The sequence below is a fragment of the Squalius cephalus genome (assembly GCF_949319135.1).
Source record: "Squalius cephalus genome assembly, chromosome: 15".
NCBI lineage: Eukaryota > Metazoa > Chordata > Actinopteri > Cypriniformes > Leuciscidae > Squalius > Squalius cephalus.
In genome coordinates, this window is record NC_137136.1 from 20161965 (window position 1) to 20189174 (window position 27210).

Below are 27210 nucleotides of genomic sequence, written 5' to 3' on the forward strand. Positions count from 1 at the left end.
CCTCCAAGTATATCAAACTTAACTCATTATATATATATATACCTGTCTGTATATATATGTATATATTTATTTGTACATATATATATTTTGTATAGATAAATTATATGATGGCAATGAAAACTGAATACAATGGGCAATAAAATATCTATGTCAATTCACAGTATAACATGATACATTCTCAAAAACATAGTATATAGAGATAATATTTCTTTTTTGTTCTCAAGAAAAAGCTACATGGGAATTATAAGTCTGTTCTGTACATGCAGTCACAGAATTCTGTGTTAGCGCCTTCTAACTCAGTAAGGGTCAATGACAGATCAAGTGTACTCATGGCACACTATATTAATTCAATCATTCTACATCCATCTTCCTGCCCCTCCCCCTTCCATGCCGGGTGCGGTGGACTTTCTGCTGACGCACCCGTATTCCCGGCATTGGAAGAAACGCTGACCGAGGGGATTAAGTGGCTGTGTGTGATTCAAATTACACAACACGCAATTCAATACCTGAGCTTGTTATTTCTTGACTCATGCGATGACAGGTGGGTCTTTAAAATGTGAAAAAGCCCTAAATTTTATTGTAGTTGATGACGAACCTTCCCCAGGGGGTCTTGTTTAAATGAACAAGATATGAAAGGGAGACAAACATCACTTATATCAAATAAAGGGCAATCAAATCTGTTGATCTGTGACGACATGTACAAGCCCTCTATGCCCCCCAGAATAAAAGTGTAATTGTCACTTCTTGTGATGAGTAACTGTATCCAGAATGCTACAAAACCTACCGCATGTCTACTTTTTGCTAAATCATTTCAAAGCTACATTCAACTACAACACGGGCAAATAAGCGGTGCCTGACGTCAAATAGGTATTCAGAAACCGAATCTCTGTATGATTGACATCAATACTCTAGCCAAAATAAATGGTGTAGGATGCTTTTGGTTAAAAATCGATAAGAAATGTTTGTCCTTGACTCTTCATTATCATATGTTAACATTTGCACTGACAAGAGCCAGCAACTTGTGCTTTATTATATGCAACTCTGCACTGGAAGTAGGCTTGACTTGATAATGCACAATCAGTGACAACGACAGCCTCAGCTTTTTTAAACATTGCCCTTAACCATCCTGGAAACACAGCAAGCTGTCAGTTCGAAACCTAATGATTAAGGAACAAAACAAGCATGATCCACTCTTGGTCCACCATTTATAATTGTTAACATACAGTTTTTAATATTATGTAGCCATCTAGTGCCAATCATAAATATTGCAACCCATCATCAAATGATGAAAGACAAGTATTGCTTGTATGCAAAGAAAGGACCATCACTTTGGGCAGTGCCGTGGATCTAGTTGTGACAATTTGAAAATTCTGTTATCAAAAGAAATAACTCATTAAAAATTGCCTTCACATGTATAATCCCACTATTTAACATCAGACACAGCTGGTTTACCCTTTTGTTAAAATACGACCACAGTGAGAGCAATAAACAGCATTAAAGAAAAGGAAACCTGAAAGGAAAAAAAAAATATACAGAAAAAATTGCTACATTTTTGTTTTGTTTGTGTTCTTATTGTTTATCTTTTGAAGTCTGTCTCTTTAGAACATAAAGTCATCCCTATTTGATGTCAAAGTGACACCATGGCATTGGAGTTCTGATAGGACAACAAGAGTTCTGATGAGTGAAATGGCTCCATGTAGATTCTGATTATCTTTGAATCAGAAATACAGAAAGAGTGACAGTTTACTCTTTGTTTACTTTGAGGTCAAATTTCAATTAATAATTTTCCAGCATGGCCTTAAAAGAGGAGGCCAAACAGGTACTGATGCCATAACATCACTGTTGCAAGTGTCAAAAAAAGAAAGAAAAAGAAAAGAAAGAAAAAAGGGTATTTCTGTATCTATGAGCATCAGGTTGCCATGGAGACAATTTTTCAGTCAGTGGGTTGATGCTGATCATCTGAGGCTCTCCATGACTGCATTCAGATTGAATATATATTAATTTTTAGTCATCTGTAAATAAACTGAATAGCCAGTTTCAGCCACAGCAGTATTTGTTGTCTGTCACATGTTGTATGTGGACGATCCAAAAATGTCTTTTCCTTGTTTGAGGGAGTGTATATGTGTAAACATGACATCATTACTCACAGAAAGATCCCAGACATTTGCTATCCACTGTTCTCATTGGAGGAGAGGAGCACAGAGGACATCATAATACTCAGCTCAGACCGGAGATGGAGCACGGCTGGAGTATCCATTGTGACCGCGGCATAATTTGTTGAGCCTTTCCCTGCTTTGACTGCTGTATCTTTGCTGCTCTGGTCACTGTCGTGGACGTTTTCCTCGTCTTGGTGCGGCGCATGTATGTGCATCACACTCCAGCTGCGCTTCACAGTAGAGCTCACACACACGCGCAGCAGCGAAGCCCCGTGTCATACTTCACTCTCTAGGCTGGAGAAATGGGCAGAACCACGGCGTGAGCATAAGCTCTTGGCTTTGAGTGGCAGGTGTGGGGAGTAGAATCGTCTTGGCTGGGGCACAGACCGAAGTCTCTGGTACTGAAGCTTAGCACTGGCGGTGGCTGCTTGGGAGGAGCTGGAAGCAGCCCCAGGGGAAAGCACAGGTGGAGGGGACATGGATGCAGAGGATGGAGGTGGAGGAATGGGCATGGGTAGGGAGTTGGGAGCAGAAGGTACAGATAATGAGGGTAGGAGTGGCTGAGGTGAGGAGGGTGATGCCTGGGGTATGTGTTCTGAGAGCTGGGCTTGCTGGGAACTTAGGTTGGACTGGCTTCCGGATTTGGATTTGTCAGGATTAGGGGGTGCTTTGGGCCGAGAGCTTCCACTGAAGCTGTGGCAGTGAGGAAGCAGATCCTCCTGACTATGGGACTGAGCACTGCTGTGTTTGTGGTGTATGTGGGGCCTACCGTGCCCATACTGTGTACACGTACATGATGCTGCATCTTGCATTCTATCCCGAGACCTCTGACCTTTGCTTTTTGTTCCACTGCGGCTACGCTTCTCACCCTTCATCTGTAATTTGTCCACTGACCAATAGCGTCGCGGTGGTGGAAGGGAGGTTGGAGGGGGTGGCCACTGTGAACCCAGCCCTCCACTGCCTCCCCCAGAACCCCATCCAATCCCTGGACCTGAAGCCCAGAAATCACCTGCCACACCCCACCCTTCAGCCCGACCCAAAATGGAATCATCTCTACTGTTGACACTTCCACCTTTCTCTCGAGCAGGGTATGTTCCAAAAAACCAGCCCCCACCCCCAATTCCGCTGGCTCCACCTACACCAGTTCCTTCCCAGTACCTCTCAAAACGGCCAAACTCTCCTGAGGACCCCTCATCAGAAAAGCTTTCCTCTGCTCTTATTCTGTCCCTCTCTGACTCAGACACTGCTCCTCTCCCTGCACGCTGCACTCTCTCCTCTATTCTCTCCCTCTCTCGTTCTCTCTCTCTCTCTTCTTCTTCCCCTTCCTCCTCCTCGTCCTCAGAGTCCCACTCATGGAGGGACAGGCCTTCTCTTGTGTTAACTCGCCCCCTTTCATAGTGGAGAAGCAGTGGCTTGCGCTCTCCTACTCTCCCTTCTGCCTCTCTCTCTACCCCACTACTCCTCCGTCTCTTGGACGAGGAGAGGAGCGTATGTAAAGAGGAGGGAGGGGAGGGTCCGGAGGCCTCAGTGCCACCTGCTTCTCCTCCACTGACCCAGAATTTGACTGAAGAGGGGAGTTTGTTGAGGTTGGGATAACGTTTACTGGATGGTCGATGTTGTGAATGGGAGCTTTTGGGTCTTCTCTCCCTTCCTCTACCCCCCCCACTCTCATCCTCTCTATCGTCCCCCTCGTCCTCACCTCCATCTCTCCTCCCTCGTTCTCTCTCTCCCTCCCAAGCTGAAAGACTGCCTTTGTCCACAAATGCGCTGCGGTATTGAGTGGAAAATGATGAGTACTCTCCTTCTCTATCCCCATCCCCCTCTCCATCTCTCTCTGCCTCAACATCACCCTCCTCTGGCTCTGACCGCTTACCAGAAGACAATTTCTTCTTTTTTTTTGTTTTCATTGCCTTCTTTTTCTTCTTTTTCACCTTGCGACGCTTCCTTTCTCTTTCTCTTTCCCTTTCACGCTCCTCCCTCTTTTTCCGTTTTTTGTTTTTCTTCCTCTTTTTCTTTTTCTCTTTGTCTCTCTCTTTCCTACGTTTCTTCTCTCTTTTCCTTTCTGTGTCTCCCTGGGCTCCACTACTCCTCTCTCTGTCCCTCTCTCTCTCTGCCCACCCTGCCCACCATTCCTGAAGCTGTGCTAGCTGACTGCCACCCCTCTCTCTTTCTCTGTCCTTCTTATGCTCCCTGTCTCCAAAGGTGCCCCACGGTTTACGTGGGGGTATAGGAGGAGGAGGTCCATGAGTGAGAGATCTAGGGGAAAGGATAGACCGTTCTCTGTCCCTGGTTCTGTTGTGGCCCTGCAGAAGACTAGACTCTTCAGTCAGCTCATCCAAATCCTCCTCATCCTCTTCCTCACCTTCTCTATCTCGGGTGCTGCGAGATGATGCCGTGGAAGTGGATGAAGGAGAGGTGGAACGTGAGGATGTGGCTGAAGATGTGGTTGAGGAGCTGGTGGTGGATGAGGAGGATGATGTGGAGGTGTAGGGGAGTGAGGGAGATGGTGATGGAGGAGTGTAGGATGGGGAATGTGTGACTGGCACAGGGATGGGGAGAGGAGGAGAGGGTCTCGGTCTTCGACTCGCTTCCCTGCCTCCACCTCTCCGGCCCAGTGGCAGGATGTTTTCATACAGTGGGCCACCAGGTTCTTTGGGCTTTTTTGGTCGCCGCTTCCTCCAGAAGGATGAAGGGAGAGGGGGAGAGGGGTGCTGCAGCGGGGGGTTAGGTGTCAGCGGGGCTGGGGCCTGGCTTTTAGGAGGAAGCCTTGGAGTTCCCAGAGATTTAACCCCTCTACCCTGACCCCCTCCACCAGTACCCACTCCCACCTTCTTCCCCATGCCATGGTCCATGCCCTTCTCCTGATAGAAAGCCACACTAGTTGGTGGGGGTTGTTGGTGGGCTCTGGGGACAGTTTTTGGAGTTTGAGAACCTGTCTGTTGTTCCAGACATGTCCCAAGTCCCTCCGGATCAATAGGTCCATAGTAGCGCTTATATCCATCTAGACCACTACCCGTACCTCCACCACTTGCCCAGGTAGGTGCCACCTTTTGGGGTAAGGGCCCTGTTTCTGCTAGGGCTCCTCTCACACCCATGGAGGTGGTGGCACTAGCGGTTTTGGGTAGTCTCCAGCGGTCCACAACCGCCAGTCTGCGATCTGGCCGGGGTAAGAAAGTAGTGCATGGGAGCGGAGCTCCTATAAGTTGAGTATTTGCAGGACCCAGGGCTGCTCCAGAATGAACAATTGTGGGAGGGGAACCAGGAAGAGGTGTTTTGTAAGACTGAGGAGGTTGAGGCTGTTGTGGTTGCTGCTGCTGCACCATGGCAATGGCTGGATTGGATACAGCTGAAGTGACCACATGTGAGGAAGAAGCAGGAATCATGGCAGTGTGATGGTGGCCAGGAACTGTGACTTTAACCCCACCTTGTGCAGTTTCATCTTCAAAACTGCAGCAGCTATACATTCCCTAAGAGTACAATAAATTGTTAAGTCATATTTTGATAATAAGGGCAAATCAGCTTTCATTGCATCACTCTCACCCCATCTGTAATACCACAGGCATGTCCATGTTACCATCTTTCTTCTACTCAAACTCTTCCATATGTCTTTCATCCAGTGACTAATAATCACTCACTCTTTCACTTTACACTCTCACTTCACACCCTCTCTCACCCTGCTGAAGGCGAGTAGGAAGTCCAGTTTGCCGGACTGGCCCATTTTGTTCATGCAGTGCCGCAGCCTCCAGTAAACCAGGTGTTCCCAGGCGAAGACCAGCAGACTTAGGCCCATGGCCACCAGCAGCATGTAGAAAACACCGGCCATGTTGTCTATGTCTAGTTTGGAGCTCATCACTTCAATTTTATCATTATGACAGATCCCTGAGAGCCAGAGACGCTCTAGCATCTCAATCTCATCTGAGTGGAGAGGGGAGAGAAATACAAGGCATTAACATTACTCATTTTCTCATTTAATAAGTGATACAACTACTTGGCACAGATGTATCAATAAAACATGTATGAATGCAATATGGCATTGAGTTGCCTTTCCCACATGCTTGCTGTAGCAGGAAGCAGATGCTAATACTAAATGTGTGTAAATCTGTTGAGATCTGTAGAGTTTTATACTGAAAACATTACAGGTCAGAGGTCAAGTGAACAGGTCCCTGTGGGTAAATGGGAACATTACTGTGAAGTTCTGTTTAGAAGCTGATCAAATGGGTAAGTTTTTGTTAATTTTGAAAGAGTGAAAGGAAGAGGAAGAGAGCAAGAGGCCTGTAGGCTAGCAAAGGCTAGGTCCTGCATAATGATCTACCCATATCCTCTTTTCCTCAGAGGGTAAATGAGAAGATAAAAAAGGAAGGAGAGCAAAGTTCTTTGTCTTTTCAATGCGGCATTGTATCATGGGAAATGAGAGGATGTGAAGAAATAAGTAAAAGGCATGTGGAAAAGAAGAAGAGAGTGACTTTGTCATTATGACAAATAGCAGAAGCACCTTTTCTATTCAGAGAGGATAAAGTTAACATAAAAAGAGGGATGAAGACAGATGGCGACAGGGAAAACAGTACATGTGGATGTACATATTTGGTTGTGAAAGATGGAACAGGAAAGGGAAAGTAAAATAAAGAAGGAGCAACAGAGTGATAGGCAGAGGGCAGAAAAACAAGAGGACAGAGAGGGAGACCGAACGGTGAAAGGGTGAGATCATAATCATTTAATTGTGCTGGAAGATGGTCAGGCCTGCTGCAAACTCAAGAGAAAATCAGAATCTCACCTTTTATCTACAGAAAGACGAGCTTGTGAATTACTGCAATCCTTACTAGACCGAGGCATGTACTGCAGCATTAACTGCTTTGATGAGAACTGGCCAACTGCACCACGTTATCTCAGTATGGGCCATCTCAAAATAGTGCTGTGTAACATAATAAAAGTACATCATCACCCATCACACTGTAAATGACAGTTGCGTTGTTCTCACAGAGTTTGAATTATGGCATCTGTCTCTTATGCTATCAAAACAAACTATCCAGCAAGCGTAACCTGCGGGCATTAATCACAATGTAGATGAGATGCCGCAGACACATCACATAAAACATTTCACAAAAGAAAATGCAGTCAAGCAGGACGAGGAAGCGCAAGCTGAATCCCACATGGGACTTGAACAGATAACAGCACGAGCCCAGCTTGGATCCGAGCACTGCCTCACTCTGTTGACACTGTCCATTCACCTCCTTCTGACTCCTGCCAGTGGCTCTGGCAAACCACTTCACTGACCACAGCCAAACTTAGCAGGTGTGTCATACTGAGAACATACATATACACACACACAGCTATATTATAAACACATAGTCACCATTCACACATTTGCACAGCTTTATAGATGCACGCTAAGTTAAGTTAAATACACACCCACACATTCAGTACAAATGTGCGCATAGCACATTCTAACACATGTAGACATACTTTCACACCTTTGCTCTTGCCATAACAGCTTCTGTTTGGCAATGGAACTCAGGGTTGGCACGATTAAGTGGGCACATTTAAACAGCTAATGCTTTAGCAAGGTCTTTAAGCTCAGGCAGACAGCCAGTCTGTGCCATTTGTGTGACCTCCAACACTGTTCCCTGTGCAGCCCCCTCTGATCCCGTCCTGACCCAAACCACTATCATGCTAAAGCAAACATTGCTCTTGGATCAGCCTTAAAGGTCAACACTTTTATAAACAGATCGGAACCGCAGAGGCATCTCTGACCACTGTAATAAGTCCTCTGAAATTGTTAGTAGGTAAAAGGACTCCTATTCTAGACGACCACAGCAAAGAAAGCTGCTGGCCCAGAGATAACATAACAAAACGCTTTTAGCAGGTAAGAAGTGCTTTTGCGTGGTACTGACCAATAAGGTTACCTGCAGTTTAAAAGAAATGAAAAGGCTGCAGATGGACAAGTGGTTTCCTGGGGCTTTTAAAGGCTCAAAAGAAACATAAAAGTACAAATTATAGTTGAAGCTGTTGTACAGCAAAAAAATTATTCAATACCTCCATAGTAACTTCCCACATGTTTAAGCTTCAGAGCTAATTTCTTGGGTCGGCACAATTTCATCAGTTAAGAATTGTACGTTATTTTGTGTTGATACAGTATGCCATCAACAAATATGCTTATGTAGAAAAGGCAACCTTTAAAAGGCAACCTTTAGCAACAGCACTGACATTTTCTTTCATGATTGTCCAATGAAGCATTTTGAAAAAGAAGAGTGATAAGAGCAGTCATTACAGCAGAAATTCATTAAATCAATGAGATTAAAATATTTGAATATATATATACTCATTATCCCCAGAAAACCACAATGGTTTTTAACATTTTAAATGTAAAACAAGGACAGAATTCAGAAAATAACATCAGATAAAACACCCACCAGAACAACCACCAACCAAATGAATAAAAAAAAGTCACTGTTCATTTCACTTGTTAAGCTTCTCAGCTGTTAAATTGTGGTGTTAGCTAATAGAACCTGGCACCGGTGTGACGATCGCACTGTGGGAACCTGGCGTACACACACATTCTTTCATTCTCTCTCTCTCTGACACACCAAAAGCCAAAGAGGATTTAAACAGCAATCAAACAAACCATCCATTTGAAACAAAACACTGTGTGAGATAGCTAGTACATTTATGTGTTTGTGTATGTGTGTGTTGGGAGAAGACAGGGAGGATGGTGTATAAATGACAATTAAAGAATTAGTACTAGGACAAGCACATTTGAATCAGATGCGTTCCACTCTGACATTGCAAATCCATAACAGCTAATCCTCTATGGAGTGTGATAATGGACAGTCACTCAACACACACATCTCACACAATTGCTTGGTTCCAAAACCTAGTGAGCTGACTAGCTACCTGCTGCCAACACAGGCAACTGCCTGTGTAGTTTTCCTAACCATTATGGAACTGTCTAACTGACTAGTTTGGAATTAAAAAAAAAAATATTCTTCATGCCTTAAAATAGCTTGAATGTAACTTGGCACCCTTGCCTCCACTCACTCACACCAGCTCAGAGATCAACTCGTTGACGATCACACGCTGACGTGATTGGTTACAAGGTAGTTTGTGACGTCAGAAACACCAGCGTTTTTGAGACTGTCTTTGGTTCACTGCAGAAAATACTGCAATGGTGTTGACTTATGAATTTGCACATGGTTTGTTTTAAAGCATATTAAAAGCACCATATAGACATATAAACAACATTAAAAACTTGATTTTCACCACATGGGGTCTTTAAATACACAGCTTGATGACCCACAATCCTGCATCAAGCATCTCATAGGTTTTGGAACAGAGCAGACTTTCTTTCTCCATTTCTCTCACACACACACACACACACACACACACACACACACACACACACACACACACACACACACACACACACACACACACACACACACACACACACACACACACACACACACACACACACACACACACACACACACACACTTCTGTCATTCCCAAGACTGAATCTTTGATACATGATACATCTCTTTTATGCATCAATAGGTTGCTATCACCTCCTTTAAATCAGTAAACAGCCTGCTAGCACAAAGACAAATGTCACCTGGCAGACAACAGATACATATTGCGTCATGTTAAGGAAACTGGATTACAACAAAATGGCTGGGAAGATGGCTTGAAGCTAGCAGTTCAGGCTAATGAAGTCTTGCTAAACATGCATAAAAAAGACTTTAATCTCCTACATCCCAACAGCATAAATGCACTAATATACAATTCCTTCAATTTTAGCACTTTGATACTGCAGAACCTTCAGACCCTCACCATCGCCCACCAGCTGCAGTAAGGCCAGGTCCAATGGTCGTTTCCAGCGGGAGTTCTTGATCAGGGCGATGCCGTAACCAGTTGTGGCGAATACTTTCCCTGAGCCGATGGTCATTACTTTGCAGCCTTCATCTTTACGAGCCATGTAGTTCAACACGGCTGCATCATAGATTAAGGCATCCAGCTTACTGCAGACACAGACAGGAAGAGTATGAGTCAGAAGAGACAGAGAGTGGGATGGAGGAGGGTGATAGACAGAAAGAGAGCAGAGAGGAAAGTTGTAGTGTGGCGGCATTATATTATCACTTTTGCTAAAAATGGATAAGGAAATGACAGGCTCAGGAAAACCATGGTGTGGATTAACAACTCATGATAAATAGAGGAAACGTGTGTGAGGTGTACAGGGCTAACAGAGGAAGTGTGGGAGGAGGGAAAAATGTGCAAACACATCGTAAAGGAACTCGGGGCTGGGAGGTGTAAGGAAGCGAGAGGAAAAGTGAGAGATGTTAGATAACATGTTGAAAACAAGGTTATTATTGTTTATGTAAACAATTACAAAGACAGAAACTAAATAAACACAGCGGAAGTATTTTCGTTAACAGAAATACATATAAATGAGTTTGCAAAGGAATGAAAGCTACACTGAAATTATCAGGGCTGGAACTTTAAGAATTTGTTTTTGTTTTTATTATAAAGCATTTCTCAGACAATCAGTTATTTCAAGACAATTAGAGTAGAGATCTGACCACTCAAATTTATCACTGTTGTAGCCCCATCTATTGTCCATCTGTCATTTTATGAAAATCTTGCATTTCGAGGTTGTAGACTTTTGAGCAAACTGGGCCACACCCACAAAGAACAGAAATTACATTTAGGATATACGTTTGGTTTGTCTTGACTCAAGGATTACATTTAGAGATCATGGATCCAGTGATATACGGTTCAGGAGATACACAGTTCAAAATGTACAACCTAAAACGCATTTATCTTCATTATAGCGCCCCCACTTGGCTGTTTGGGCTGTGTCCCTGTGCGGCAAAGTAATGGCCAATAGTTCTACCATACCACCAAATTTCAAATCTATAGGCCTTATGGTTTGGGCTCCATGATCAGTTTTAGAAATCTTACAAAAACAGTAGGTTTTTATCACTTGATCCCAAAACTATAAATGTGCACATTTCATTGTGAATGGAAATTAAACAGAATAACACAAATACAACGTTTTTTTAAGATTTTTTTTTTGTTGCTTATGAAACACTCTTGAACTCCAGTGTGGATCTAGTCCAAATGAAAAGCTAGGGTGATTAGTAATGGTAGTTTCAAATGCAGTTAAATATACATTACAAACAAGAAAGAATCATCTATGCACCATTAAAACTAAAGCTGAAAACCATTATACAATACAATACAAAATTCAAAACTGTATGAGAAATAGAATGACGGAAGACAGTGAGAGTAAGAAAACCAGCACAGACCCAGACTTGAGGTGGGAGATGGCGTCCTCCACACTTCTCTGGTTGTATTTGATCATGTACTGGTGCATGTCTGGATAGTTACTGCGGATGTTTTTCTCTGTGCTTCCGTTAGGGACCGTTCCAAACTTCAGAGGGGGGTACTGCTCTGTGGGGTGCTGAAACTGAGAGAGGGAAACAGTATGAAACAGTGATTGAAATTGATGTTGCATTTGTTTTTTTCAAAGTAATTAGTGGACTAACAATAGAGCACAATGCAAAAAATATTGCAAGAATAAACATGAATGACGTGTGACAGTGAACGCATGTTAGAAACAGACTAGAGCTACTGCAGCTGTCAAAACCAACTATAATACATCATAAACACAGAACAATATACAAAGCAGCAGTGCTGACATGCACATTGTGTTCATTCCGCTTCACAATAGTGAAGCAGATGGGGGAAACTATTTTCATTTAAAAAGGGATTACAAAATGAACACAAGGCACTTAGAAAAAGAACCAACAAAAGCCACCGCAAGTTAAATGACTTTAAGTATCCAGTTTTTGATGTAGCTTCTTTTCTGAAAATGACACAAACACAATGGGTACATATTTAGTGTACATAAGTACATTCATTTGCCATGAAAGCAAAACATTGTTTTGTTTTTTATGTCAGTGTGTTTCCTTCAGTGTGAATCCCTGTAGAATATTCAAGGTCAACACTAAGAGCGAGGGCAAAGGAACATTTCCACGCTAGAATGGCAAACTACTGAACATCTCACAGACCCACGAGCACTACCACTGTATTAAAACGCAAGAACAAGTTGAGGCAATATACTCTGGTTGCTAGCAGAAGATTGAGTATGAATTGTCCTTATTGTTAGCTATGATAAGGTATTTTATAAAATTAGGCAGCTTTTCATGTAATACAGGAGCTGAATGGCCAAACAGTAAAGATGAGAATGCAGGGCTATCAAATACTTGCAAGTGTGTGTGTTTGTCTGTACACCGTTAAAGTTTGAGGTTGATTTTTACATGTTTTGAAAATAAATCTCCTTCCCATGATTCTTCAGAAATCATTCTACATATTTGTTGCTGCTTAAGAACAGTAGTGCTGGTTAATATTTTTGTGGAAACTGTGATATTTAAAATCCAAAGTTTATACATATTTCATTACATTTTAAAATCAACGTAATAGTCTTTCTTCCAAAATGTGTGTCATTTCAGTAATACTTTGAAAGCATAGGCTCTTCAAAAGACAAACAGTGAGAAAATGTTTCTTCATGCTGTTTATCCACTTAACAGCCAATTTGAGCTACTGTCAATCTCAAATTCCAGTCTAACTCTAGTCTCTGTAGTCTTAAAGAATATTGATCCCAAAATCCATGTCAACGCCACATCACAAATTATGAAAACTTTATATGTCCATCTATACGCACCAATAAACACTCTCTGCTTCTACAGTATCTCTGAAACCGCTATTCCCTTACCTTTTTATCGCTGAGGCCAGACACAGTGTCAATGTATTCCTCTTGGATCATGAAGGCAGCCAGGTTGGCAGTGTAGCTAGCCAGGAAGATGACAGCAAAGAAAGCCCAGACAAGAACCATGATCTTGCTAGTAGTTCCTTTGGGGTTCTCCACTGGAACGGAGTTATTAAAGACCAGCGCCCAAAGAAGCCAGATTGACTTCCCTATTGTGAATGTAGAACCTCCGGCCTCTGACAGGGAAAAGCAAGCGAAACAGAGAAAGAAAGAATTTCAACATGGCCTTGAATTTTAAAGGCACTTCATAAGCTCAACACAAACTAAAAAGTATCATAACTGCTAAATTAAATAAAAAAAGGCTTCCTAAGCTATGCGGACGATGAGGCGTGAGAGGGGTGCCAGTGCCAGAGGATGAAGAAGAGAACAGAGGAGGGAGAGGAATACAGAGCACATGTCTGCAGTGCTTTATTATACATGAGTATCTGAGAAACTGCCTGCACCACAGATATCAAACCCACGTCCAGGCCAATAAAGAGAGAGGTGAACTCAGCCATTAGGACTCCTGAATAAACTCAGCAACTGACAAGCAACTGTGCACATTAATCTCTGTTAAAATAACACTTGAGACTACTAATTATTATTATTGAAGGTTACGTGCAGGACTAAGAATAAACCAGACTCACTCTTGCCACTCTGAAGGCTGCGGTTGTACCCCACTGGACTGAAAAACTCAAAGATAAAAACCGTCACTGCCACCACGGTCAGGCACATAACAAACATCATCACCCACACAGCAGGGCTGTACGGCTCTGAGAGAGGGCACAGAGAAAGAGAAGAGGACAGAGGCATCAAAACCATTAGTAGTAGTTTTTCTACTTGGTTTGTACACAACTCAGAGCAGAAATCAATACCAAGGTTGTAGCAAACATTAGAACTGGAGGAGACCTTTGGACATGATTCAATCTGAATTTGAATTAAATTAACTTAACTAGGCTTTTAAAACCATGTTATATTTGTGAAAAATAAAAATAAAATGAGTTTATTATAAAAATAAATTAGATTTTATTATAAATTAATTAAAATAAAATAAAATAAAATAAAATAAAATAAAATAAAATAAAATAAAATAAAATAAAATAAAATAAAATAAAGAGCACGTCTGGAAAAATGTTGATTTAGTTCTTCTCACTGAAGTGTGATAAACAGTTTGTTTTGAAAGGGAACTGTAAGTCTGATTGATGAGCTCTGGAAAGATACGCACCAGTACCTGAAAAGTCATACATCATAATCACATGCAACAGAGACTGATTAAAGTCTAATATGATGAAACATTATGGCTCACATGAGACTCACCAAGAAAAGCAGAGGGAGAGACAGTTCCGTTACTGCGAGAGACCATGACGCTGATTCCCGTCTCCACAAAGGGCACAGAGAAGTCCACGACCTCTGACCTTTCCTCGTTGATAGTGAGGGAGCCGATAGCCATGTCTGCCCGCTTGTACACAACCTAGAGAACAGGAGGAAGTAGAGGATTGTATTTTTGCTCTTTTGCCATTTTTATTTGTAGTAGGAACATTTTATTTACAGGATTTATAGGGACTCTTTTTACAGGAGCACGATTCCCTGTTAAATGCTGCTGTGGCCCAGTAAAGTTTTACTGATTAATCCTTGTTTGACAAGGAAAACTACCATATACTGACCTGAGAAACTAAGCTATCTGAGTCAATGGATTTGATCATCTCCAAAATGTCAGAGACTAAGTCAAGGTGGGCACCTCTTTCCTTACCTTAGATCTTCTTGGGAACCTCAGATTTGCTCAGAGATCATGTGGCCACGGTGACTTGCAGAGGAATGAGAGATTGAAAGGTAGCTAGCTACCACGCTAACTAATGTGTGAATGAGTAGCTATTGCAAATCCCTATCTGTAACTTGACAGTGAAGAAGTGACTTGAGAATTAGCATATTTGAATGATTTCTAAGGGATCATGTGACACTGAAGACTGGAGTAATAAATAAATATATAATATACTTATTAGTAATAATAATATTACTTATCAAATAAATGAAGCCTTATTGAACAAAAGAGACTTCTTACAGACCTCAAATTTTGCAATGCATTATATATTTCAACCTTTTTAGCATATTATATATAGCCATTTATATAATTCAATTATATTTAATTAAAATACATAATTTTTTAACAATTATAATCAACAGATTAAATAATTATTATAAAAATCGTTAGTTTCGAATGTCTCAAGGTAATGTTTAAAGTCAACTTTATTTAGTTTCTATTTTCTTTGTCAAAGATAAGGTAAAGGTTGACTTTTAAAAATATGTACGGTTAGAATTATGTAAATAAGAAACTGAACTACCGAAATAATCTGTTACCCATAGTTACATTAATGCCACACAATAGTACTACAGATAATGCTAACTGCTGCTCCAAAAGTCACCAGAATTAAACACTTTGGTTCTTTGAACCCTACCCCCAGGCCCCCCAAGAAAATAAGGGTGCACTTTTTTTTTTTACTCGATGGGGAGAAGCGCCAGCAATGCCCCTGGTGGAAAGACGACATAAAATGTTAGGGAGAGAAGAGTGGAACGAGCTGGAGAATTGACACGAAGATGAATCAAGCTTGTGATGCCCGCATGAGCACCACGGTCCAAAATTTCCTCTACACTTTACTGATCAAAGCACTCACTGTGCACTAAAACTAGACATTCAAAGAACTATCAAGAACTGGTTATCTACAACATAGGTGAGTCCTCGGCAAGGAATCGGCATTTTGCCTGAACACAGGGGCCATATGTGGTGTGTAACAGGTGGTCTATCTGCAAATTCTGAGAACCTCCATCTCTAATTAATATTCAATCCACATACTGGCTGCATTCCAGTATCCATAAATTGGTCGGGCAGATAGTGTAGTAAGAAGCCTGCACACATAGACGCTACAGGAGGCAGGTTATCCATCTCAAGACAGTATACCCCATACAGAGAGAAAGCATGTACGGGAATACCAAAAAGGAGGGAAAACATTAACATCTTTACTTTCCAGTGCAGCTCTTTTCTCACTTTGCATTCTGTTTTACATTCCTGAATGTGTGAAAAAGCTCATGATGCAGAGGAATGGGATTTATGGTGACGAGTGCAGAGTTGAGTCACTGCCTAAAGTCATGCAGGTTACAAGCTTTCCCAAATCTCCTTTGACAGTTTGAACGCTGCATTGATTCTGAAAAGATGCGCACATGCCTGCGCCTATAAATGTGTATGTGGGAAATGGGATTGTTTAGGTTGTATAATTTCCAGTGTGCGGCGAAAGCTTTTGCATCCTTGTGGAAAGTGAGCCTGCATGTTTGTGGGTCTGCAGAGAATGTGGAAAGAACATCGATGAAGTTGTTTCCTTGTGAGCGCGCCGCAGTCCCGGTCCTGCTGCAGGCCGGCACAACGCACAGGGGAAATGTGGACCTGTCGTAGATAGAAGATCAAAGCCGCTCACGCACACACACTCTCGCAGCCTGAGAAAATAACCCTTAGCACTGCGCCTACAGGGGCCGTGCTGACAGCTGATTGGCTGAGCATCAAAATATGCAGTGAAAAGACCAAAAGCGAGCGAGAGAGGGAGAGAGAAAGAGAGAGAGGGAAAGGAAAAGGCTGAGAAAAAGAAAAAGATGTGGTCACAGAAAAAGAGACATGTTGAAAACCAAGGAGCAGGGGGAGAAAAAAAAGAGAACGCATAAGATACCGTGAGAAATATTAAGAACAGAAGGATGGAAATGAAGGAATGAGACGGAGAAAAGAGCTGTTTCCATTCCCTAGCAACTGTCTCGAACAGGCGTCACTCCAGGGTGTGAGCGCCTCAGCGGGGTCTCGCTCTCGAAACAACAACCTCCTGTCTGTCATTCGCACTCACATGCATTGGCAAGTCTTTTTGGGCAGGCTTCAGGCCTCTGTCTTGGATACATCTGTGTATGTGCGTGTGAGCCATTAGTCAAATTCCTCGGCACTGTGTTGAAAGGGTTCAGAGTGTTTCAGCAGTCCTGGAGGCCGGCAGATACGGGTGGGAATTCAGTCATCAAACAGGCCAACAAGTTACATCACCCACTGTCCTGGGAACTCTTTACAAAGAGCAGCACTCAGCCCTACAGTCCTAGAGACCCAGCACTCTCAAGGAACCCAAGTAAAAATAAACAAAAGCCTTGATTTCTTCAGCAACCCTTTATAATAACTTTCATTAAGAAAATTAGAGACAAGATTAGAGATAAGAATGTCATGAAAATAGAAGTTCAGGATGTTTTATCTTCTTTACGGAGAAGTTCTTTACCCCCTTTTTAAAAGAAATTAATACTTTTATTAATGCAATAAATTGTTCAAAAGTGACACTAATAACATGTTCTTTTGTAACTGTAGGCTCTTTTTTTGAACTTACTATTTAATCAAAGAATCCTGAAAAAAAGTATCATGGTTTCCTGTTTTTAACATTGATAATAATGAGAAATGTTTCTTGAGCCCCAAATCAGCATATTAGAATGATTTCTGAAGGATCATATGACACCAAAGACTGGAGAAACAGCTGATGAAAATCCAGCTTTGCCATAACAGGAACACATTACATTTAATTAAATATATTATAAAAAATATATTACAATAGAAGACAATTATTTTAAATAGCAAAAATATTACATAATGGTAACATAAGGTATTGGTTAAATATACTTAATTAAAATAACAAACACACCTATATTTTTCTGAGATTAATCGTTTTTAATAGTTGTAATAGTTTTTAACAGATAGAAATAAAAAGCAAATATATATATATATATATATATATATATATATATATATATATATATATATATATATATATATATATATATATATATATATACGTTTGTGGAAAAAAATATAGTTCTTGTTTTGTTGTAACTTTCATCTTTTTTGTTTTTCCTTGCTCACTCATGAGTCCCTCTCAAGGGGATCATCATATTTGAAGGTCCTTGGCATGAAAAGGTTTGCACACCCCTGCCGTTGAAAACCCTGGATACTCTCTCACCACACACTCGCATACATCCTTATACAAAGAACATTGAAACATGTCATATGCTCACATTGCTTCCTTACTGCAAATACACTGCACCATGACCTCGTCTATCCCATAATCCCAGTGTTTGATCATCATGAGTACTAATACTAAAGGGAATAGCAGCTTTGCCTTTAATCTGTAGCCCTCTCTCCACCTAATGCCTGTATTTACATATGCAAGTAAAGTCTTAGAGATATCGCTGACAGTGCATCCAGGGCACTTGCTCATCAGAATAAGGAGAATAAGGAGAGGCGCTGATGGGAATACAACAAGCCTGGCCAGTTTAAAGTAGACGAAAGATTTTAAAAAGCCTTTCTCACCTCTCCCACCATCCCGTTCCAAACACCATCAATCTTTTTCCCATGTTTCCCATTGGTCACCAAGTAGAGGTCATAGGTGAAGCCAACAATTCTGGCCAATCGCTTAAGAATGTCAATGCAGAATCCCTTGCAGCACTGTTTCATAGGTGCCACCCCTTCCTGAAGTGCACTGTAATCAGAGAGAAAGTGCTCACTTAGCTTTATTGCACGCGACAAGAAAATCCATCACATTCCCAAAAAGGTTCAATTTGTTAGCATTTGTTAATGCATTTGGTACCCAATATTTTATTATTCCTTTTTAGGAATAATATATTTAGAAATAAAATAAAATAAAATAAAATAAAATAAAATAAAATAAAATAAAATAAAATAAAATAAAATAAAATAAAATAAAATAAAATAAAATAAAATAAAATAAAATAAAATGTTTAGAAGTTTGGGATCAGTAAAATAAATAAAAAAGGAAATTCATATTTTTATTCGGCAAGGATGCATTAAATTAATCAAATGTGACAGTAAAGCTTTAACGTCACAAGAATAAATTACATTTTAAAATATATTCAAATAGAAAACAGTTATTTTAAAGGGTAATAATGTTATTACTTTTTATGTTATTATTATTATTATCTAATAATGTTAATATTATTAATATTACCCCCCACCCCCACCACCAGCGAGAGAAAACAAGAGATACACTGTTACCAGAGTGACAGAGAGTTACAGAGGGAATGTGAAATAAGGAAAGACAGAATAATGAGAAGGGCAAGGTTTTCAGTAGTATGTTGTCTTGGTACATTTTCTGTGATATAACTTAAATTGATGAAATGAGATGAAACACAAAGGCCTACATGACTGGTGTAGGAGTAGTGAAACAGCATCCGCAGAGACACACGTACACAGCAAGAGCTCAAGCTGATTGACAAGCAACATGATGGCTAAGTATGAGTAGAGATCGCCACAAGGCAATTCAAAATGAGGGGGGAGTGTGAAAAAAAAGAGAGAGAGGAAATGAGTGATCGATTGCAAAGCTAAGATAGGTGAGTATAGCCCCAGGAACTTCACAGTGATATCTTGGGGGAAAAAAGTGAGAGACACAGATATAAAGACAAAATTGAAAGAATGTGACAAATGACTGGAGAAAGATGACCAATGCTTCCAAAGAATTTTTTTGGAACAAGATAAAAAAAAGAAAAAAGAAAAAAATAGACCTTGCTCATATACAGTACCGGTCATATGCCTATCAAGCCTGCATTAATTTGATCACAAATACAGAAGAAAACAGTACTTTTGTGAATATTGTTAAATACTGTTATATACTTTAAAATATAATTTATTTATTTGATGCAAAGCTGAATTTTCATCAGCCATTACTTCAGTCTTCAGTGTCACATGATCCTTCACTTTTATTCAGCAAGGATGTGTTAAATTGATAAAAAGTGTTATATTGTTAAAAGATTTCTATTTTGAATAATTGCTGTAGTATCACAGGTTCCAAAAAATATTAAGCAACACAACTGTTTCACAACATTGATAATAACCGAGTATCAAATCAGCATATTAGAATGATTTCTGAAGGATCATGTGACGCTGAAGACTGGAGTAATGGCTGATTAAAATTCAGCTTTGCATCACAGAAATAAATTATATTTTAAAATATATTAAAAATAGAAAACCATTATTTTAAATTGTAATAATATTTCACAATATTACTGTTTTTTCCTGTATTTTTGATTAAATAAATGTAGGCTTGATGAGCAAAACATTTTAAAAAGTACTGTATATACAAGTACATGACAATAGCTTTTAACTTTTTTTGAGAAAGGTTGATGGCCGAAATGTTGATTTAATAATTGAAGAATAAGAATTTGAGATGAATGAATGAATGTATGAATGAATAAATATGTTGCCAGTAATACAAATGAAATAAATAATACAAATAATGCTAGCAATACACTGTGTAGAAAACAATAGCAGTAAAATACAACAATAAAAGAGATAAAATAGAATAAAATAAAATGAAAATTATTGACATTTGGCAAGATATTAAGACATTAAAACTACTAAGACTACTCTATTATATACAAACAATGAATGAGTTAATATAAAGATTATAGCTTTGAAAGCTGAGGGTTTGCAGTACTAATAGAAACTTGCATGGGCAAAACTCCTCCACTAACACCTGCATTTGATCACTTTCAGACATTTTAGGAAAATGTGGAATGACATTGGAATGCCTGTCTCACTGAAAGGTCACACTAATTCTACAGGGAACAAACTCTTTACCCTGTCCACTGAAACGTACAATTTTCTAATTTAACATTTTTGTGTATTGTTCAAGTGAGTCCCAGGAAACCAATGTTCCTTTTCCCCAACATAGAAAATCCCTGATAAATGGCAGAAGAGGAGGTCTGATGATTACTGACCTGGCATTAAGAGGCCGTCGGCATGGCACAGAGTCCCTAATGCAGGTTCCAGAGGCAGGGTCTGCAAGCTCCACGATAACGAAGGGGCGCTCCTCCAGGGTCACAACCCTCAGGTGCTGGGCATCGTCGGGCGGCTGCAGGAAGGGGCCATAGCGAGACCAAGCAGGGTATCTCAGACGTAACACCCCGTTCTCCCACCATCCTACCTAAGACCACACAGACAGTGCATGGACGAGGGTCAGAGATCATTTGCGACTTGCGGTTGCAAAAATGTGGCCAATAATATAAAATAATAATCACTGTGGCCATGATAAATCAATAATACATGAAAGTCAAAGGTCTTTTCAGCGATTTCAGATATTTAAAATGGTCTATTCTAAACAAGTCACTGAGGCTGGATTACAGGTAGGAATGGCTTCCCTTACTCAGGTTAAGCCTGTAAAGTGGGGAAGGATAGTGAAAAGTGAAAAATGAAAGACTATCGCCTCTATGTTCCTCTGTGAGCTTATAGCTGAGGGCTCTCTAAAAACGGTCCTGTGCCCTTTTTACTCACTGGGGAATGAGTGGATTTTTCTTTTCAGAGGAAAAAAAAGACAGATTTTAGCTAAGTGACGGGCCACAGAGGAAAAGGTTACGAGCCTGAGAAAAAACAAAGAAGGGGTAAAATGTGTCAAGATGGGCTATGACAGCATAACTGAGCTCATAATCCATATACAGAAGATCAAGACCTGCAGTATTGTACTGTATCAGAGACAGTAGTACGCACACAGTCCTTGATAGGAAATAAACCACAACAAAGTTGGCAATTAAAAGCATGCTTGATGCAATTAAGTATTATTTAATCATACATTTTTATTTGACCAAATAATAATATATTATTGTATATTATTATGTATTACTATGACTATTATTAATATATGTAGATTATACTTTGTATAAAAAAGCCTTTATACAAAAAGTATAATCTGCATGTATTAATAATAATTAATAATATTTAATATTTGATTCTTATTCTTAATTCTACATTTTCTTATACCTCTTATACACAAAATGCAGCAAAAAAAGTTGATGTACAACTAATTTGGAAGACCTTTATCCAAAGCAAAACTCGTATAAGAAATGCTACAACACAAGTAATTAATCATAAGACAGCAATAACAGAATAGCTGCGATACAAAACATCAGTTCAATTTAAAGAGATATTTATTTATCTATATTACCACAAAAAATAGAATATTTAAAGAATCTTCACATCTTTTTCATACAACAGCTAATATTGATCAAAGGTCGTCAAGCTTCAAGATGGCCAAAAAGCAATGCAAAAAGCACCATAAACATAATCCATATATTTACATTCAGACTGAAATTGAAGTCTCATAACCGAACGCCATGATGTCATGACATCAAATATCTGAGACAAATGTCAAACCTGCAATAAGGTCATAACTTTAAAACCCCCCTTAGAGTGCTTTTATTTCATTTCAAAAGCTTGACAGTTTGTGATCCATGATCTGTCGCTGCATGGAAAAAATATGATGATTTGTTTGTGAAAAAATAACATACAGGTTTGGAACGACACGTGGGTGAGTAAATAATGACAGAAATATTCCTATAGGACACAACAACCTCTCGTTTGTAAAGCAGCAAACACTTCATGCACAACTGCCCTGTCCCAATCCCAACGCTCAAACTTTGTTCGCAGCATTGAGCCATAGGAGTCTCCTCTACACGCCGGCAGAGACTGGCAGCTATCAGCACCAAAGCAGCCCTCGAGAGCTATTCAGATACAGCAAAAGATGTTCAGCTCTTATAAAACTGTTACAAAGTCTCCATGGCAGGCGAAGAATAAATATACTTCTCATACGCTGTGTATGTGCAAGCGTACAACTCTAAGAGATCAGCCAGAGGCTGGCAGCTAGAAGACTTTGCATATTAGCACAGGATCAGTGCAGAGGCAACTAATTGAAAGGAATAGAGCAGGAAATGGCAGCAGTCAGCATGCGGATTCCTGCGAGCGCTAGTCTCATTGAGCTAGTTATCCCACTTTCTACCTGCACTGTAACCGAGATCAAACGCTTCCGGGGCGGATCATTGGAAATAACAAAAAGCCGATTAGGTGACATCAGCTCACCTGGTCCCTGTCTCGTTCTCTGTTCATCAATCTGTCTGCTTGGGTCAGTTTGACTGTCCATTTATCTGCTTCCTCTCTCTCTGTCACTCTCTCCACCCTTCTTAAACATCCACCTTTACAGTGTGTTAAGCCAAAGATCTATTTTCTCTGAGCACCACTGACAGGAGGGAAGAGAACAGGAAGGGAATGTTGTGTCTGCATCTGACAGACAGCGTCATCCCAGAATCAGCCACGGAAAGAGAATCAGCCACACATCTCAACAGGTGACACCGTCTTGTATTAAGGATGTCTGAACAGCTTCATAAAATATGCATGGCGTGTCACAAAGTAGCACAACCAGGCAAGATAGGACTGTGTGGGATCCGAGTGGCTTTTTGCTGCTGCTTGAGGGATAGAAATGCTAATCATGCAGAGTGTTTAGTGTCATGTCCTTACAATACTCTCTAATGTGTTTCAACGTGCTGTTGGGTTTCTCTTCTCCCTTTCTCTTCTCTGATCTTTCTCCTTTTCCCCCCTGAATCTTTCTTACTCTCTCCCACCTCCGAAATGCGGCGAGTTCTCAGGGCCGATCCGTGTCAGCCAGACGTCTTAACTCTTCTCGACGTCGGAATGTGGGCCGACAAAACGACCGAAATAGGAGTGTTGGAGCATGTGTGGAGAACCAGAGATCCTGCAGTGAATAACAAAGAGCCGGAGTAGCAGAGATCTGGGCACAAGCTGAGGGGGCAGAGCCTCGCGCAGGCAGAGGTAGAGCAGGGGCCTGATCAAACACCGTCTCCCCCGGGAACGGATAATACTTTCACAGGGTGAAACACAAACACGCTGCTATGACACCCCCGTCTCTGTGAAAGTCCCTGTGAGAGGAGGATGAAACGAGGCGCTTTTACCCCAGCGCGATCCTTACAAATCAACTAGAAGATTTACACAGCATAAACACACATGGACACATCCTGACAGGTACAAAGAGGGTTTGGAAAAATGTGCCTGGCATTTCATTTCTTAAACGTCTCCCCCCTGATATTTATCGATTTATGAGAACAGCATGGACAAATGGGATCAAAAGCGCTGTAGCAGTTAGTTTGTTAAAGCACTATAAATGCTGCATGTGGAAGCCGTCACATGAAGTGCCTTGTGCACGACGGCTTCTGGTAGTTGAGTCATCCGCATCCATTGTCTACTCCATGTTAGATGGAACGCATTTAAGACAACCAGAGACAAAACGGAGCGAAGACAAAGACGGCGTGCATCACATTTTAATAGAGTGCCCTCCTAAAACAAATGGAAATTGAAAACCTCCTATAGTCAGCGTGGAAGCCTTTTAAACGTACATTATGGCGCCCCATTAAATATTTTATGTGAAACACAAAGACTCCGTGACTCTGAAGTACAAAAGCATCCAGACGTCTCTAACAGCACTTTTCTCCAGAACATATCTGCAAATGAGACGTAGGCGCCAAAGCCAGAACCAGCACCATGCAACCCTTAACAGACTGTTGCACCGTTTGATGGGTTTTTTAAGAGTTGTTCCGTGCAAAGATTTCAAAAACTACAAAATACCACTGTTTTCTATAGAGTGTGCCATTGTTTGACCAAAAGTTTTAATGGAATAGAAAACTAAAACTTTTCTCAAGATTTACTCATGTCATTTCAAAACTATTCATTTTGGCCTTTTCCTCACACAAAGCTATCGTACACACTGATGGCAATTCATAACTATTTTCCTCTTTGGTGAATTGGTATGAATTTGTACAGTCTCATTTTTCGTATGATGTGCTTACACCTCACTGACGGTTACGTTTTGGGGTGGATCTTCATGCTTACAGTTTTTTTTCTAAAAAAAAAATCGTATGTTTTCGTAATTACATTGTACAAATTCACATGAAATCGCCACCACATTAAATAGGTAAGTTTTGCAATGAGATCAGGTTGAGCTATAATAAGACTTCAGAAGATTTGGAATATAGAACATGATTTATATGAAGCTCTTTTACTGTAGTGATTTTTTTTTTTTTTTTTGCAGTCCCAGTAGTCACCATTCACTTTCATTGTGTAGAAAAGAACATGATTAAAACACTGCTTAGCATCTCCTTTTATGGTCGACAGAAGATAGAAAATCATTTGGGTTTGGAACAACATGAGAGTAAATGACAGAATTCTATTTTTGGTTGAACTATCTATTCAATACAGGATGAAATAAAAGATTTTAAGAAAATGAAAGACTGGCCTGATTCAGAATGGACTAAATGTAGAACAGGCAGTGAAGAGGAGCTCATTGGCTGGCACCTAAACAAATCCTATACAAGAACATCAACAAAACAAACACTCGACCTTTCAAGATGCCCTCGGCAACACAATCCCTGTGCATCCTCTCACTTTCCTACTGGAGCATGTTAGGGTGAATCTGTTGCATGACAGAACGCGCTGCCGTTCGAAGTGCTATCAGTGGTCCAAGGCATGACAATACTTGTGAAAAGCATTGATTTTAAGCTATGCTCTGCTACTGAATACATAGAGTACAGTATATAAAGCACACACATAAATATGGATGGTGACAAGCTATGGGAATCAGCAGAAAAATAACCCCCAGTCTATATCGATACTTTTTTGCTCTTATGGCTCAATGTCAGTGAATATCGCCCGAAGGAATAAGAATTTCTCCCAAGAACATAATCCGCTGTCTTTTTCTCTGTTAACAGATTGTAGAGGTGGAGAACACAAGCGCTGCCAGGGATTACAATTTTCAGTCTCTACCCTTGTCTTTGTGGCATCTAAATATTAATAATTCTGTTTTAAGGCACAGTTTGAGTGGCACCTTCATGTATATGACATTCTCCCCGGCTATATTTACTTAGTTGGGTTTGGTATCAGTTATTTTGTCTCACGACAGCAGTGCTCTGCGGGATAAATGTAGAGCCACAACGTCCCATGTGGCACCAACGATATGCTGATATACAAGAAGCCAATAAATTTAAAAGAGTTTTTATTCATTTATTTATTTATTCCTTTTCCGCTCAGAAATACTTAACACAAGCATAACTAGCGAAGGAAGAGGAAGAGTGAAAAGAGGAAATCAAATCCACTCTCTAAAACCATTTCACAATTAATTATTTTCCATTTATTGCTATTCACATAATAATAATAAAGTCGCAAGCTAATAATGTAGGAAAGCATTGCTAATCTTAATAACATACTGAGGGTATCATGGATATGCATAGATAACAAGGCCAAATGTAAACATGAGCTAATTGTACATTATGTACGTCCTCTTGAAACCCTAATTATATGTTTATATCATTGAGGCTTTAACGTTTCTCTGCAGTACAGCAGAATTGCACCGTCAACACCACAACACTCTCTCTCCTGCACAATGTGATGCATTGTTCAGAGTTAATTGTAATGTTTTTTTCTGCTGTGGACTGTCATGGGAAATGGTTTTCGAAATTAGAGTAGTGTCAAGTAGTATATCATTTTAAAACTGCTTTCAATCTATATGTCTTACTGCTACAATCTGTAACATTAGGTTTTCAGCTCTTAGACAGCAAGTACATCATTTCGATAGTCATGATGGAGTAAATCGCACATTTTATTAGAGCACTGCGCTGTCGTTACCTTTAAACCCCAATACGTACCGCAATCGTTCATATGCGTAATTAACAGCGCACAAAAACAGTCCATGTCATAAACAGACATCTCGAATGATATGTGGTCTCTCGAAATCCATTCCAGCGCATTGGTACTGCAGTGCTCAGCATGGCTACTGCAATGCTGCTTTTCATCCTGGACATTACCAATCCATAACAGCAGTTACACAAGAACGAATAGAAATAGAACTCTGATTAGTTCTTACGTCTTCCCAGCCACTCCCAGGCGTGTAGGAGATGACATCCAGAAAGGGATTGGCCAGGTAGCCCTCGTTATTGAACGAATAGTCCCGCCCACCGAGAGTGATGTTACTGAAATACCTGCAAAGCGAAGAGAACAGAGCAGAAACAGTCTGTTGAGATGGAAGAGACCCAGAAAGAATTAGTATTAAAGACTCAAGACACGTCAAAGAGGAAATCTCACACAGAAAACTTCACAAACATCCTAATTAGGTCAGATTGCAAGAGTGTGTTGAAGGTAACCATTTTATTTCCTTCAGCAATGGAATCAAAGGAGGCAGTCACTCTATTTCGAGCACTTAATCTAAACCAGTAAAATACCCAGAACAGTGCCTAAATGTGACATTCTTTGTGACTGCTTCAAATGAATCTTTTTATCTTAAATCCAATATGCTTTTGGCAAAATGAAGACTGCACAATTAAAAAATTTGACTGGGTGAACAAGTTTAA

At 40.4% G+C, this 27210-nt stretch overlaps 1 protein-coding gene across 1 annotated transcript in view; it reads right to left on the bottom strand.

Annotated features, from left to right (window-relative positions):
* Positions 1-224: 224 nt before the first annotated feature.
* Positions 225-27210, bottom strand: part of grin2db (glutamate receptor, ionotropic, N-methyl D-aspartate 2D, b) — a 71014-nt gene continuing 44028 nt past the window's right edge. The window contains exons 6-15 of the mRNA XM_079894799.1: positions 26727-26841; positions 20749-20954; positions 18326-18494; positions 14275-14428; positions 13605-13730; positions 12925-13154; positions 11456-11616; positions 9981-10168; positions 5830-6071; positions 225-5623 (exon numbers count right to left, since the gene is read on the bottom strand). Of these exons, the coding sequence (XP_079750925.1) occupies positions 2432-5623; positions 5830-6071; positions 9981-10168; positions 11456-11616; positions 12925-13154; positions 13605-13730; positions 14275-14428; positions 18326-18494; positions 20749-20954; positions 26727-26841 (4783 nt within the window). The 3' untranslated portion in view covers positions 225-2431. The remainder of the gene's footprint in view (positions 5624-5829; positions 6072-9980; positions 10169-11455; positions 11617-12924; positions 13155-13604; positions 13731-14274; positions 14429-18325; positions 18495-20748; positions 20955-26726; positions 26842-27210) is intronic.